Source organism: Syngnathus floridae, chromosome 13 (genome assembly GCF_059516105.1).
Source record: "Syngnathus floridae isolate MCC-2025c chromosome 13, RoL_Sflo_1.0, whole genome shotgun sequence".
Taxonomy (NCBI): Eukaryota; Metazoa; Chordata; class Actinopteri; order Syngnathiformes; family Syngnathidae; genus Syngnathus; species Syngnathus floridae.
In genome coordinates this window covers 5726872-5743285 of record NC_142425.1, presented here as the reverse complement: position 1 = coordinate 5743285, position 16414 = coordinate 5726872, and the positions used below count along the sequence as shown (strand labels likewise).

Here is a 16414-nt window from a genome sequence, read left to right as displayed (position 1 = left end):
CTGTGTTAAATTGAATAGAAATTACACATCATTAGTAATAAATGTGATGACGTTCGTGACCCCATGAATCCTGCAGATGGCAGCAAAGTCTTTCCTGAGTACTAACTTTACTCTTGCTTGTGGAGGGCATTTTGACTAAAGTGCAGAAACTGGACACATTTTTCAAGTGTTCTTTTTGCTCACATTTTAATGAGGAATATGTTGTCATGACTCCTTGTGTAGTGACAGGTGGACAGAGTGGATGCAATTTCTTCATGCCGACACATGCAATATGATCACCTACTGCTGTATCGACATTAGTTTGTGCATCAGTGCTCCTCAGTTGCTCATTCCAGCTTGTGATGGTTTCTTAGTGAATCAGTAGGCATGAGGCATGATGCCCGTGTGACACTTTTACTGTTCTGTCTGGAGCTGAAATGTCGGTACATGCCTTATTATAAAATGTGCTCATAAAGGCCTAATGGTGCGTCATGAATATTTCAGCGACTTGAATACCATACGGAAACGAGCTCTGAAAAAAAGAAGCAACCTTAACAAGGCCCCTGCGTGACAGATAACCTCCATGGCTTACCTTTTTCCTGCTTCTTCTTTTTTTTTTTTTTAACGTGACTTGATGAGATTGATTCGTCATTCGCGACAAAAAGAACTTGGCCACGGGGCTGTGGATAATCCAATTTATCGCTTTGCCATTTATTACACATTTCTGTGGCTTTTGGGCCCACTGTCACATCGATTCTTTGATTGCTTGCTTAGCTGGGCCCTAATGAGCTACTGTCTGAAACACTGCATAATCGGCGCCCTAATTCACTACCTCGTCAACCCTAACGCTCGGCCTGCTGGCTCGCCACGATTGAAAAAAGAATGGAGAGAAACGTACCATAGTGAGTAGACAATTAGCATCATCGGCCTTGAGACAGGGTGACACTGTGTATGTAAAACCTTCCTTGAATAGCATCTCTCTTGTGATGTAGTGGAATGTTGCTGAAGATGGTATAAGTTTTTACAATTTCCACACAAAAAAGCAAGAGGGATTTGCTATCAATTTCTTTTACCTTTGTGACCATACAACGTCTAAGTAAACAGATATGAGAAGAGCCTCTCGCTCTCTTTCTCCCGCTGGAGGATAGATGACAGAGCAAATATGAGGAGGTGAAGGTACACCCTTATCAGCCGTTGTGCATAGCATTTATCCAGCTAGAAAAAGAGCTTAAGGAAACGCCAGCATGTTTGTCAAGAGGCTGGTCGGTAAATATAGGAGGCAGCTAATCAGGCAATCTAATAACATAAAAATTGCACCATCTGTTTGCTTCATTGGTTGTCCTGTATGCTCCTGCTGCAGATTTTTCCAATAGAAGCTGCAGTTATAATGACTGATGCACCAAATCGGTGCTGTTTGCTCTTGAGGCATCATAGTAAAGAAATTTCATCGGATATTTGTGTTTTTAAGCAAGAGAACTCATGATCAAAAAGCCAAAAAATTAAAACCAACAACTTAAGAGGATGAAGGTTTGAGGGGCTACAATACAAGTTGGATAAATGAAGTTGCATAACATGTTTTGGAAAAACACACACGTTTTTATATTGGAACAGATTTGGCTAAATGTGAATAAGATTTAATATTTAGTTGCTTGATGGCAGTGATTTGGCGCAGTTCTGCCCGGGGCTTAAACCCATACGACCACTGCCCCCAGGGTTGAGAGTGAACTACAGTACTCTAACTGCTGAGGTAAAAGCCCTGCTACCCTGTTTTGAGGAACAAATGCAATAACTGTATCAAGTCCTTTTATGTTTTTCTAGGTTCTCACCACAGCCTCTTTTCAGTTTGTTCTGAGGGTTTACTAGGTAAAAATGCATACACTATGGTGTTTAAGTCTGGTTTTTTTTGCTTGACCAGTGTAAATCCTTCTTATTTGAAGCCTCTTTTCTATTTTTTGATAATATCTTGTTACATGATGAAATGTTGATTTTTTTTCTCATGGTTTCAGGTCAAACTCGCATGTCTAGAGCAAAAATTAAAGAATTAGCATCACTGTTCCAATACTTTTGAAGAGGTGTGTGGTTCCTTTCAATACTTTGTGATTGTGACAATTACTGTTTTTCATTTGGTCCTTTTCAAAAGTTGACATGTTCTAGAAGGTTTTGGCAAGTCTGGGTAAATCCAATTATCACATGATAGTATAAAATCCCAGGCAAATTGTTTTTCAGACAACATTTCTTTAATACAAAGTCAACATATCTACATACACAGTGGCTTAAAACCAATCATGTTTCAGTTAGATGTAACAGTTTGAAAGTGACAGCACTTGGCCCTCATACAAATGAAAACTAGTTTGAACTTCTTGATCGTTTTCTCAGTATGTTGTGGAAAATGCTTGATTCTTTTGTTGTGTCTTGATTTTCTGTTCGTCTCACCTCAGTTATTCCGTGACATTTCCCAATGATTGTGGCAGGTGTTGACAGAGAGTCAGAAACGTTCTATTGCACAAGCTTCCAAAGACCTCCACAGTTACAGTTTCGACATAGGCGCTGCCATCAGTTCCACAAGAAGGATTTTTGTTCTTGATCAAATATGTCAAAGTTCCAGCTGTTTTAATGTCGTACCGGGAATGTAACTTTGCAGCAGGTTTTTCGTTGTCTTGGGTTTGCCTTCATTTGTTTCACTTTGTTCCTGTTTGTTCTGCATCCCATTGAAAAAAAAGCAACAATGCCGCATGTAGAATGTCCAAAAAAATCTGTCACATGGCAACCGAACTATATGAGGTTTATTTGTTTGCACCTGGCAACTGAAAATTAACTGAGATTCACAGGGAAAATTTAAGGGATGATTTATTTTGTTGCCTTTTTTTATGCCCTGATTGAGGTGTGTGTGATCGGGTACTTCTAGTTTTGACTGCAAAGGGAAAAGAAAAACGGTAAAAGAGAAAAATGGTACCTGTTAAGGTTTTTTTTTTTTGGTGGGAAAATGAAACCAAGATTAAGTAATCTGGCGATGATAATCCACTCATTGCACTGTTCCAATGAATTAAGATCTTGAGGGTCAAATGATTTACAAATACATATAATCTATATATTTGTTTATTTACATGTATGTAGATCGTTGTGTATATATTTAACAAAAAATAATTACCACATTATGTTGGAAATTAAGTAAAAAAAAGAAAATTACAAAGTACATAAATGTTTTTTTTTTTTTTTTTTTAAACAAGGGTCATGCCTTGTACGTGATCATTCGAAGTACAGTATGTCAAATTTGGTGGAATCAGATCACAATAAAAATATAATATAATTTTCACTTTGTTAGATATTGTGTGGACAGTATTCTCCTCAGCTGCAAAAAAAGTAATAAAGTGATAGCAAATACTAATGTCTACAAAATAAATGATAATGTGTTGTTCTATTTAAAATTAATCTGCAATGCATATGCACATTGGCACCGGAAAGAGAATCCAACAAGGGCAAAGAAAGGTTTGTTGCCTTTGCAAGACACACAATGTTCTTAGGTTAAAAAAAAAAAATTGCTAAAATAAAAAAGGAAGCCATCATATTTCTAAGCTCTGGGCTGGTAGGGCAAGACAACAAAAACATGATTGGATCGTTCTAAGATGGATATATTCTTATAGTCTGCATTTAAATATATGAATGTGTGAGTGTGCAGTATGTATGTACATATATGCACACATACACACAGACACGTTATACTGACGATTTCTACAGTGAAAAAATAGAATGTCTTTTAACATAATATGAACAAATAAGCACTTCTCTTTTGCTATTTTTATATAGAAAATGCAATACAACATCTTTGTTAAAAAAGAAAAGAAAAAGTTAGCTATGTAATGCAAAATAAATCATCGTAATACAACACTGATGTTTTCATAATGTTACAATAACAATAAGGCTTTTTTGGAAATATAAAAAGGATTACACACGGTTCTGTCCATCGCTCTGGTTGTTCTGTGCGCGTCTTTCGGAAACCCTTTCATGGAATCCAAACAAGCACATACCAAAGCATTGATAACTCAAAAAAAAAAAAGCCAGCTGAGCTGATGTTCAGGAGTCACATTTAAATTAGTGCGTCAAATCCAGCCTGCAGTTTTTTGGCGGGGACTTTGTTCAAGTTCATTTTCTTAGGGATGTGCAAGTAACTTGTACCGATGATTTTCCTCGTAGCTCTGCTTGCGTCACCCACAGAGTAACAAGGGCTCAAAGAAAATAGCTTCCAACAAATGAGTGGACAAGGGATCTTCAAACACCTGGTTTTGTAATACAAATAGACCCAATTGTTTTTTTCCTTTTGTCTTTTGAAATGAAACCTATTTTAATAGTCACTCGTGCATGAGATAAGCAGCATGTTTGGTTTGAAACAAAAACTAAACCCAAAAAAAAGATTGATATATTGATGATGAGCATTTGTCAATGTACATAAAGAAAGGCTGTGAGCTATCTTTGTCAGGTTTCTCCTTTTGTTGCAAAGCTTCTCACCACATGTATCTTCTAATGTTTGCAACCCCAAAGCTGGTTAAAAAGAAATAAAAAGTGGGTCACAGACGACCAAGCCACTGCTTCTTTTTACAGGCACAGCTTCCCACAGTTCTCCAGTGACTCGCAGAAATTCTCATTGGATGTGATGTTGCTTTCGTCCTGACAACTTTCCTTCTGATCCCTTCTGATCATGTGATGTGTGATGGACTGTCACACTTTCTTCAAACGAGCATTGCTCATCATTAGCGTGTCTGTTTCTTTGCTGACCACATACGCTGTCTTCTTGCCTACGGTTTCCCAGCGTTTGGGAGAAAGACGCACCCATTCCGCAACCACAATTTGGTCATTCCTCTGAATAGTACTCAAAAATATAGTTGAAAAGGGCGAGAAAAAAAAGTACTTGGAACTTTCTTTACATCCAGGGATATAAAACAAAAAAATCACAACAGACTGTCACTACATCTTGGCTAGAGCCATCTCATTGATATTTTCCTTGTACTTCTTCTGTTGTGTGACATTTCAGCGAACCTTTACAATGTCTGTATGGAAACACTTGAGGTAAGGTAAGAAGTCGGACATTTGCCAATGCTTCTGGGTTCGGCTCCTTTTTTCTTCACTGCGGAGTCTGAGCTATCTAGCTTGGAATTATTCTGGTTGGAGTGGTGACAAAAAATCTTGGTTGAATGCGTCTGACTGAATAGTGGTGTTCTTGTTGTGACACCACTGTTTCAAAATTCAAGTTTCTATGGCTCAGGAGACTGTTGAGGGGGTGACAGGACTCATGGGGGAAAGAAATGGCTTTTACGTTGCATAGTGATCAAAGCTTCCTAAGTACTCCAGAGCGGCGTGATAGCAGAACTGGTACTCATCCTGTAGAAGAAAAGCATACACAGAGGGAGGAAAAAAAAAGATATCAGAAATATAATCGCTACAGTACTGTGAGCAAAAGCTTTGATCACCATGTCATTAAAAAAAAAAACAGCCGTTTTTAATGCAGATTATGTCAGGAAAGACATTTCATGCAGCGCATAGCGAATGTTTTTAAAAGGATAAACTTTCTAGAGGTCATTTAATAGCTAGTTCCACTCAACTTTAATTAAATTTATCTGCCCTCAAACAAAGTTGAGGACATTCATGCACATTCTGTTCAGAGGCAGGTGGTCAGCAGGTCCCAGGTGGGCCGGCGCTCTGTTAACCTGCCGCAACGCAGGCGGCGTTTGAAGCCAGTAAGTGCTGTCTAAAGATAGGTACCCGGTGTCAGGGCAGCGAGGCATCAAGGACTGCTTGAAACCAACTGCACTTCCTGTTTAATGAGATGCCGTCAAACTGCCTCTGGAATACGTGGTTTTGTCCCCCACTGGTTGAGAGGGCTGAATATGAGGTGCCGGCATGTCCACGTTGCTTAATTAGATTCCCCGCAGAGGGCATAACCCTTTATATTGCATATTAGAATTCCATTCATTAATAATTGGTTTAATTCCGAGCATCTGTTGAATATACAATAACCAAGTAACTGTAAGATGAAGGAAACAGACGCAAAAATGACATTGTAGCTGGATAAGATAAAAGTATGTACAAGCATTGTACATAACTTTAAACAAACAAACAAACAAATAAATTATGGTAACAATGATATTATCAAGACAGGAGCGGTGTAATGGATGGTTCACCAACATCAAACATCACTAAAATAGGTCATACTGAGTTGCCATGGTGATAAAAAAAAAAGAAATCCAAGTATTACAAGACAGTGAAGGCTTCGGGGTACAGTGAATCTCAAGATGTCATCTTAATTAAAAGTAATGAGAGACTTGCCAGAAGAATAGCAAATAATTGAATTGAAATGAATCATCGAATACAATAAACCACTGTGACACCATTGATGAGATGTTAATATTGTATATATTAATAGATGCGACTGGTTATTGAATTACGAGTGGGCGTCGTAATTACAGATTAAGGCAGGCATTCATATCATCTTTACGCATGTTTGGATTTGCAAAAATTTCTTTTTGTTTCAAATCACATTATGTTCAATTTATTTCTGACTATTTTTGTTTAGGTTCCAAAGCTCAACTGTTAAATAATAATCTATTCATTTTTTTAAAAGCTGATAATGAAAGGATTTCTTTGACTGTGTGTATGTGACAGACATCTGACCTCAGTTTGGACCATTGCTGGCCTCTGTGTCCGAAGCATCTTCACCGTCTGGAAGATGTCAACAACGCCTTCGTAACGCATTCGCTCCAGGACGATGCTTAGGGTGATGAAGACGCCAGTCCTGCCCACACCAGCACTATAAAACAGAGCACCAATGTGAAGCATAGAAATAACAAGCCACGACATTTGGATGCCAAAGTTAGGACCTCTTGTAAATAAAATACAATCATATTTATTAGAAGTGCAAGTTAATTTCTTGGCACACAAAAAGGACAATCAACTGGAACCGCTCAAGGTCACAGTGACGATGACAAAAATGCAACCAATCTAATGGTCCGATAAATAACAAAACATCTTGACATCCTTCTGGCTGCAACTGCTGCCCATAAATACAGTCTTGCGTCTTAAGTAGAATCCGGAAATACTTCAAAGCTTCCTTTCTAAGCTGCTTTGGTGTGAAATGACTTCCACTCCAGCAATGGAACAATAATTGATATGACAACAATTTTATTTGGGCTTACTCCAAATGTTAAAGCTATTTTGTTGACCGATCAACGAAACTGACGGCTGAAGTGCTCGTGGGTATGTCTGTGTCAGAGAACAAAAGTCACTTCGAGTGTTTTGGAATTATTTAAAGAAAAAAATAAAAGCCTTTATGATATCAGACATAGTATTTCTGAGCTGACCTATCTCTCCAGCCACCCACGAACATCCTCCCCCGACTTTCATTCCTGGCGTATTGCTTAGGCCACCCAAAGCCGCTTCCCGGGAGTCGATCACAGCTTTGTCACATGAACTCAAACTCCTCTTCCCAGTGCTCCTCTCTCACCAGTAGCATCCCCTCTCCAAATATGAAAGGGCGGACCAGCCGTAGCCCACTGAGAGGATTTGGAGTCTCTCATTCACAGAACGTAATCATGCAATTAATGACAAAAAGCACAAAGGTCTATTAGATAGTGGCTGAGAAAAAGAGTGGAGGCGGCGGAGAAGTGGAGAGCTTGGTGGGAACGGAATGAAGAAGGGCTGGGAGAATGAATGGAACGAAATAAAATGAAGGAGTAGAGCAGAGGATTAGAAACAAGAAATTGGGATGACAGCTGAGGAAGGTGCAGAGTAAGGGAAAATGACAAAGCCTTCAACCAAGAGTTGACAAAGCAAGGTGGCTGCCAAGAAACCAATCTTGGTATCAAACGTTGAATAACATGAAGTCTTGAATTCAATGTACTATAAAGACAGGTTGGATGTAAATACAGCAAAAATAAATAAATAAATAAAATCAAGTGGGTGAAAATTAACACACTAAAACGATTCACACTAAACGTGTATTTTTTTTGTATGATTTTACAAATAACATTAAAGGAAGATGTTTCTCACAATATTTTATTGTGAAAATTAAGAATACTGTGAGCCTATTAAAATGGTTATGAATTTTCCTTGGAATTATTTTTATTAAACCTCCACTGACAAAGTCTCAACAGGCCATTTGATGGCTGGTGACATCAGCTTCCCGACATAGGGAAAGGTGACGTTATGTTTGATGATGTTATCGCACCCGTGTGACACAAATGCAGAAAAAACAAGCTACAATGGCTCTTTTAGAAAAGTAAAACATTTATGTGACAGTCAGAAAATGAGTCATATTGTTAATGTGTTTGATCATCGACTCGCAAGAATTTAAGTGGGGCACTGGCGAAGCTAAGTGGGGTGCTGCAGGGGCACCGCACCGCCAGTAAAATATCCTTGGACCGCCCCCCCCCAGGTTCTAGGCTAGATAATTCTGATTTTTCTGGGAATTTTTTCCCATGCTTCACAGAGAAAATTGCTATAATAAATATTTATCAGCATTTTGTAAAATGTTTTTTAGGGGTTTGTAGACCGTCTGAGATAGCCTTGACCCCGCACCCACCCTAGGATAAAAGTCTAGCCCCACCACTGAGTGGAGGATCTCCGAAACACACAGTAGATCAAATAATGTGCAATACACCATTTGTTTTCTATAAAAATAATCAAAAAGAGGGTTGCCCATTTTGTAGTTACAAAAGCTAAAAGATCGATCCTTCTCAAGGCCCATCGCTAAATATGAATAATCTGAGCTCTGACGCATGACCACAAGCAAATATCCGTTTCTGGCATGCCAAGTTAATGATGTAGGTTACCTTGGAATCTACACCCCAGGTATTAGAATCCATCATGGATCATAAAAAGAAAAAGAATGGCTGTTTCATTTCATGCTCCTCCTCTTTGTAAATGCCAAACTGCATCTCAGCCTTATCAATTATGAAAGAAATGGGCCTGTGGAGTTCCACAGCATTACCATAGCAAAAAGAGAAGTGAGTATCATACTTGGTGATACTGTGAGGAGTACACTACAGGAGGAGGCAGAAGGAATTTTAATAATGGTGTTGGTAAAAAAAAAAAAAAATAAAAAAAAAATCTCTTTTTATTTCAGTTTGTCATGAAATGCTTCTCACCAATAAAAACATTATTTACAGCTTAAAATAGATTCCATTGTTTCATGAGGTGTCCATCCAAGGTTCATTGTACTTTAGATTTCACAATTAAGGTAAGAGTGCTCCCACCTGCAGTGGACAGAAATTGGTCCATCCTGTCCAAACTGCTCCTTGGTTTTATGCACCTGGCCAATAAAATCAATGAAGCCCTCGCCAGATTTTGGAACGCCTTGCTCTGGCCAGTCGGTAAACTGGAACTGCCTTACAGTCCTGGATTGGCCGTCCTGTCAAAACATGGAAGGAGTGAGTTCACGAGTGTGGAATATAATCATGTAGTCAAATAATAATTGACCTTTGACGTTGGCCATCACAAACAGTTTGGGATGTTTGGCATTGAAATTCCAATGAGTATTTGCTATAACATGCTCGAGAACATATCCTGAGTTGGATATTAATGAGATTCATGGTGGGAAGAAAAAATGAACCGTATCACATGAGAGGGAAATTCACACGCAATAGTACCTTAACCACTAATGGTCAAAATATTTTGTGAAAACAAAACATCAGTGAGGATTTGCATATGTTGAAAGTGCTGTCTAATGAAATGTATCCTTATCTGCTCAATTGTCCAATTCCTGCTGGTTTTGTTGGTGTGTAGTGTGACATGGCTCCCACTTGAAGCTTATCAATAGTTCATTGGGATGACATGCGTCTTGTCCCAAACAGCGTATAGAATAGTATAATCCTGTGCGGGCGATCGATAGCACAATTTGATGGATGAGAGTTGGGGGAAGGGGTGGAGGTTTAAAAAGCAAGACTGGCTGACTAGTTTAGCAGGATGTGTGATTGGATAATGAAAATAGAAAATTAAAATTGACAGTATGCTCACTAGATAAATAGTCAATCTAAGTAAATTGATCAATATTGATAAAACCGCACACAAGTTTAATGTATTGCTTTCAAAACTAACTGTACCTTATTGTGAGAAGGATGGAAGGCTTTTAAGACAGAAGCCTTGCAGGAATCATTAATTTTGTAAGATATTCAAAGACTACAATACTAATATTATACGGATGTCCCGGCTTCATTCAACCACAATGCTGTAACTAGTATCTTGAGTGGTTTACGATCGTTATTTTAGTCTGAGCTATACCGTATGTTTTGTAGGGTTACCATAAAATAAAACGATTTTCACGTTTTCTATAAAAATGATCATTCACTGAGATACATTAATGTGAGTATGCAGATTACGTGACTGATTTAGAAGAATTGAACAGACCGATAATAATCTAATAAAGTCCACAACATTCACTTCTTCACTTTTCACTTTTTATTCTTCGCAGTTGTTTTTTTTCTAACAACGTTCACGCCACTATGCACTCTTACATGTTTAATATAGTGATTGTATCACAGTAATCTGCATACACCAACTGGTTTTGTTCATGTCATGTTTGTATTCCGCTTTTGGTACGGATAGCATGTTTCCTTTCTTTTCGCCCTTTGTCTTTCATCTGCAAAACATTACGCCTCAGTAGGAGGATTAAAAATAAAACGAGAGCGGCAAAGACAACGGCACAATGGGCCACATGCTCAGTCGGGAGAGTGGGGGGTGGAGGAAAATTTAACACACAACCTGAGGGCCCACGCTGCGTGTCAAATTGTGTGATTAAATACGTGACTGGCTCGCGAGATGTGAGTGTTAAGGCATGCAAGCAATGTTATTTTACTTTGCAAAACAAATTGTGCAAGCTTACTCTCATTTAAAAAATATGTATACAAATGTATACAGTAAGCACATGGAAAACACTATATGGAGTTAATCTGAGTTTATTCCCACTATCACCGAATCTACACACACTTCTCACATATGCATCTACAATTGAAGCTCTTCTCTATAATTGCCATAGACCGATCCTCTTGAAAAAAAGAAACTTGCACTATCAGTTTCAAGCCCCCTCATGGTGGTTTGTCTGTCGCACTGATGAAGTGAACCCGTGTTAGTTTGCTGTCTGCTACCTCATAATAATTCAGACAATTCTAGACCCTATGAGACTAAAAGTCAATGCTGAACCATTTTTTAATGAGGTATTAAAAAATTCTATTACATAGATACGACTGTGTTTAATAAAAATATTTAAATTGCCTCTGTCAAGTAGGTTCATGTTTGTTTTTAAGAAAAAAAAAACCCTGACAATTGTGATGGAGAACAGAATGGGGAGAACAATAAGGTGCTTTTAAATGTGAGTCTATTCTTTAGTTAACCCTGCTTTTCTTTAACTTCTATATTTACATTATTTTTTGTAACATTCTCATTGTTTCTATGTACACCAGAGTTCATGGATATAAATAAAAATAATTGGATGGTTGAATGTTGTTGGCAGAACAGCTAACGCTGCATTCATATACAATTACCACAACATATCTGTGCATGATTACGTGCATACTCCAATATGGCATGTGTGTGCGGGGTGTATGATATGCAACATGTTCTGCTACCATCAGCAAGACATTTAACTAACTACCTGCCACACAATTTGGAAAATCATTGCAGAGCAGAAGCAGTTTCATGTCGATGCTGCAGTATTGCTCTCATTTTAAATTATCGCAGATAATTGGTCTTAGAATAAACCCAACAAATGTATTCTCATCAACAGGCCCTTTGACCTATAAGAACCACTTATGGTTCCTAAAAAATGTTGCAAATGATAAAATCTGGTGACACTGAGCTTGATTTGCAGTTCTGATCATCTTACCCTGGCATCTGTGACCTTGAACTCTCGTAGGATGTACTGAGGCATGTTGTACTCAGCCATGGGGTCCACGACAAAGTATTGATACCTAGCAGAGCGCTCTGCTGGCCAATACTGGTGACACTTTTCCTGTATAAACACATGAAGACGTTTAACGGTGCCTTAATTCAATGTCTTGATCATACCAATGATACGGCCGGTTAGAGTGTAGGAGTTTGTGTCATACCCTTCCCATCTCTCTTAGTTTGGTCAACATGACTACAATGGTGGAGTTGTTCTCCCAAAGCATTCTCCAGAAGTCCTCTGTAGTTTCTGCCAGAGGGCCCTGTGTGGCTATGTAGGCCTTCTGTTGCCTTTAAAATTATTCAAAAAAAAAAAATCAAAACTACAACATAAGACCACACCTTATCCTTACAATGCACACAACCACATCCTCCTACCTGTATCCATCAATAAAACTGGAATTAATGTAGTCAGATCCTTCCAGGCCTCTGATTGGCTGCAGGCAGACACGCGTGGTCTCATAGGGCATGATATTGACCAGGCGATTCTTGAACTTGTTGCACGGTAAGTTGGCACTGATGAAGCGTGACGTGTGGGCTTTGGAGTTGGCCAAACGCTGGAAAAACAAAAACATGGAGGAATACGTTGAGAAACGAACAGCGGACAAGAGAAGATAAGGAAGCAGGTAAAAAAACCAACAGGGCGAAAAATGAAAACTGACTGATAGCAAAGTACTTTCAAAAGGATGTAAGAGGAAATAAGAGTAGAGGACAGTGAACATTGGTGGACAGATAAAGATGAAGTAGACCACAGGTGTCAAACTCAAGGCCCGGGGCCAGATTAGACCCACCACATCATTTTATGTGGCCCGCGAAGACAAATTGTGCATCAAATTCGTGTCATTACTAGAATTGCAAATTGTCTTCACCTTTAATAAAGTATTTTTTTGTTTTAATATTTGACCAGTTTTTACTTGTCTGATTTGAAAATGAGTTATTTGTCAGTTTGTTTTGTAGATTTTACTGTATATAATATGAGGTGCTCATACATTTATTTGGGTTGACAGTCATAATGGCCCTCCGAAAGAAGCTATAACTACAATGCGGCCCGCGAAAAAAATGAGTTTGACACCCCTGATGTAGACATTTGTATGCCACCCGTGCATCTGACCACCAATTCGATTGTTAAAACACAACAAAGCTACAGTTTCAAAGGGTCACTGCTTAGTAAGTATGCATTCCGCAGAAAGTAATTCAATATGTTTATCCTCTTTTGTAAATCATGGAGTCCGGGGGGGTCGATATCAATTGTGGGAATCTATGCCAAACACAAACACACATAAACAAACTTGTAGATAAAGAATGAAGGAAACCGCAAACTCTGGAAAGTGGGTCACTCTCGCCTTTGATATGTTGCAATGTATGCAAAAAAATGCCTTGCAGACGGATATTTAAACTAAAGATATTAATGTTTCAGTAATTATCCATTGAATGGCCGAGAAATGGGCTCATCCATGTTCAGCTAATGTTTGTATAAAAAAACTTAAGTGAGATAAATGAGCTTCAAAACACTTGATGTGATCGACCAGTCCACATAATGTTTTCAAACAGTCTATGTGTGTGCTTGAAGGTTCTCCTGGCATTTCTATCCGAACTGGGTCAACCATTAGATTGTAGCATTTCTTCCCCGATTCCTCTTTAACATGAGCACCTATTCACTTGGATTTCATTCAGGCCTTCCTCTTTCCACCATCCCTTTATCCCTCTTGCTTCGGCCTTGCCTTTGATCAGAGCTCCACAAGGGGACCTGGATGGGTTTGAGGCGGCCTGGCAGTGCTACAGAGGCCCTTCAGCTATATCACCAAATACTACAGTGGGTACGTGACTCAGATCCAAAGCTGGCCAAGGCAACAGAACCGAGAAGCATCAATGCTATTGCTAAACCAACGCGCCAATTCCTTTCCATTTTTAGCACAGCAGACTGGGTTAAACTTTAGGCATGGCACTGTACCCAACAAGAATTAGTGTGGTGGCGGTACCATATCAGAAACTGGACAAAAAAAAAAAAGTTAAATTTGTTAAAACAGAAATACACACAGGAATTATTGCGCCAGTTATAAATTAATGTGTTTGTTTAAGAAAAACCTTCAAGTCACTTCCTTTTGAATAGTCCACTACCAGTCTAAATCTTGCAGGCAGTAAGAGCAATAACTCATTTCATCATCATTTGAATCTCCTCCACAACAGTAGGCCAAATGCAGTTGTCTTCCTGTTCATCATCGCACTCAATAATGTACTACCCCGCAGCCTCCTTCACTTCCACCTCTCTTACTTAATACAGGCTTTGGAGTGAACATGATTATTCCCCTATTCAACTCTTGACGCCAGCTCAGCATTATCATCTGTATCATCTGATGGTGATTCCGTCACTGCTGTGCCTCACTAAGTGGAAACACACCAGCACAGTTATTGTTTCTTGGCGGGGTGCCATGCTGATACACGTTGAATGGGAAGATGACTAACTTGAGCATTACACTCAAATTAACATGTAATATGTATGTAATTCAACATCAGCAGTTATTCATTATATTCTTTTTCTACCAAACAGATAGATTAAATAAAACATCATCAGAGAACTTCCAGCAATCAAAATTGAATTCAAAGTGTGTATTGTTCTTTTGTAAACGTCATGTAAGCTGTAGTATTTAGTTAGCTTGTATAGTTACAGTGGGAGTTTAAGATCAGGGGATGTTTGAGAATAATTGTAATAATAATAATTGCAAAAATAATTTTTGCACATGTTGTCCTGAATGTTGTTAGCTACCTAAATGTCGTACAGAGGCTGAGATGTACCGGAGTCAAATTCCTTGTTTGGCATGGTCAAACTTGGCAAATAAAGATTGATTTGATTTGATTGAAAAACGCAAATCCTTGCAGAACACGCTACCGAGTGTGACACACATTTACAGAGACAGATTTGCAAACACAATGTGAAAAGAGCCACCCGCTCTCCTTATTGTTTTATCCACTGCCATCTGAGCCACAGCGTCACCACCACTCCCTTCATTTGCTTAATATAGATCAGAAAGTTCTACAAGCTATTACATTTTTGTACAGCTGGGAACGAGGAGGAATTCCATGTAGCCTGGCCAACTTGCTTGTGTCTAGAAGCATGATAACAATGCCCTTTGTACTGTTCTATCTATAGCTTTGGTCCATCTGGCATCATATAGTGTAAAATCTATAACAAAGATAAGTCAACAAGGCTCAATAAATCCCCTTTAAACAGAAGCACGCTGCAATTAAAAAGGATCATAAACTTCCAGCATTACACATTTTAGCAGCCTCATGTGTCTGACTAAATTCTGTTTGTGAGAAATGTACTTCTTTACTGACACAGCATCTTCCTGTCGTGCTGATGGTGAAATACTTGTGTATTTTATCATGCTTTATTTAAACTGTCAAAATAATTTGATAAACTGTAATTAACTGGATATCAATTATTCTCATGCATCCTTTCTTGTTTTAACGAGGGAGCTCTGTCCTATATAAAAGAAATTGCAGGTTAAACTTGCTTGCTCGCACTCATTTCGAGTATACATTTCCATCAATGGTCACTTTCTCGTACCTTGAACTCAAGCTCCATGCCAGTGACATGCTCGCCGCTCTCAACCTGGGCCAGCTTCTGGATGTAGGAGTAGAGGCTGCGGGCGGCCACCTCGGTGTTGCCACAGGCCACTGCCTCTAGCAATGCATCATGAATGAAACTGTACTGGTCCTCCGTCTGCACCATGTAGTTACGCTGGGAGCGCATCAGTGTCACGTGGCCATAAATGTCCACTGTCTTCTCGTGCTTGATTCTTTCGAGCATAGCGTCGATGACAATGAAACAACCCGTTCGACCAACGCCAGCGCTAAAGAGAGGAGAAAAATAAAATACACAAGATTATTTATTTTGTCACAAGTATGTATGTATGAATATCACTATAAAGGTACTTTTAATAAATAATGAAAATAGTAACTAATATTATGGTAGTAAAATGAATAATAATAATAATAATATTAGCAATAAATAATAGTATATGATAAATAACATAGATAGCTGCTCCATTTACGGCACAGGTGTGGACTCAAGGCCCGGGGGCCCGATACGGCCCACCACTTCATTTTATGTGGCCCGCGAAGACAAATTGTGCATCAAATTCGTGTGTCATTACTAGAATTGCAAATTGTCTTCAGTTTTAACAATATCTTTTTTTAAAAATATTTGACCAGTTTTTACTCGTCTGATTTGAAAACGAGTTATTTGTCAGTTTGTTGTGCAGCTTTTACTGTATATAATATGAGGTGCTCATACATTTATTTGGGTTGACAGTCATAATGGCCCTCCGGAAGAAGCTATGACTACAATGCGGCCCGCGAAAAAAACGAGTTTGACACCCCTGATTTACGGTATAGAAAGATATTCGAATCAGCAGACACTAGGATACAGTACAAACTACAGTGAAAAAGAATACAGATTGATAAATCATAATTTTCAGTTGGTGTTATATTTTTCTTCATTGAAGTG

The 16414-nt window shown here is 38.7% G+C and overlaps 1 protein-coding gene across 7 annotated transcripts in view; it reads right to left on the bottom strand.

Annotated features, from left to right (window-relative positions):
- Window positions 1-2194: 2194 nt before the first annotated feature.
- ptprsa (protein tyrosine phosphatase receptor type Sa) overlaps window positions 2195-16414 on the bottom strand; it is a 166627-nt gene continuing 152407 nt past the window's right edge. For all 7 annotated transcript variants that reach the window (XM_088393314.1, XM_088393319.1, XM_088393316.1 and 4 more), the window contains 7 exons: window positions 15473-15758; window positions 12283-12461; window positions 12069-12195; window positions 11846-11971; window positions 9222-9376; window positions 6643-6778; window positions 2195-5352 (listed from right to left, as the gene is read on the bottom strand). In XM_088393314.1, coding sequence (XP_088249440.1) covers window positions 5284-5352; window positions 6643-6778; window positions 9222-9376; window positions 11846-11971; window positions 12069-12195; window positions 12283-12461; window positions 15473-15758 — 1078 coding nt within the window. In that variant the 3' untranslated portion in view covers window positions 2195-5283. The remainder of the gene's footprint in view (window positions 5353-6642; window positions 6779-9221; window positions 9377-11845; window positions 11972-12068; window positions 12196-12282; window positions 12462-15472; window positions 15759-16414) is intronic.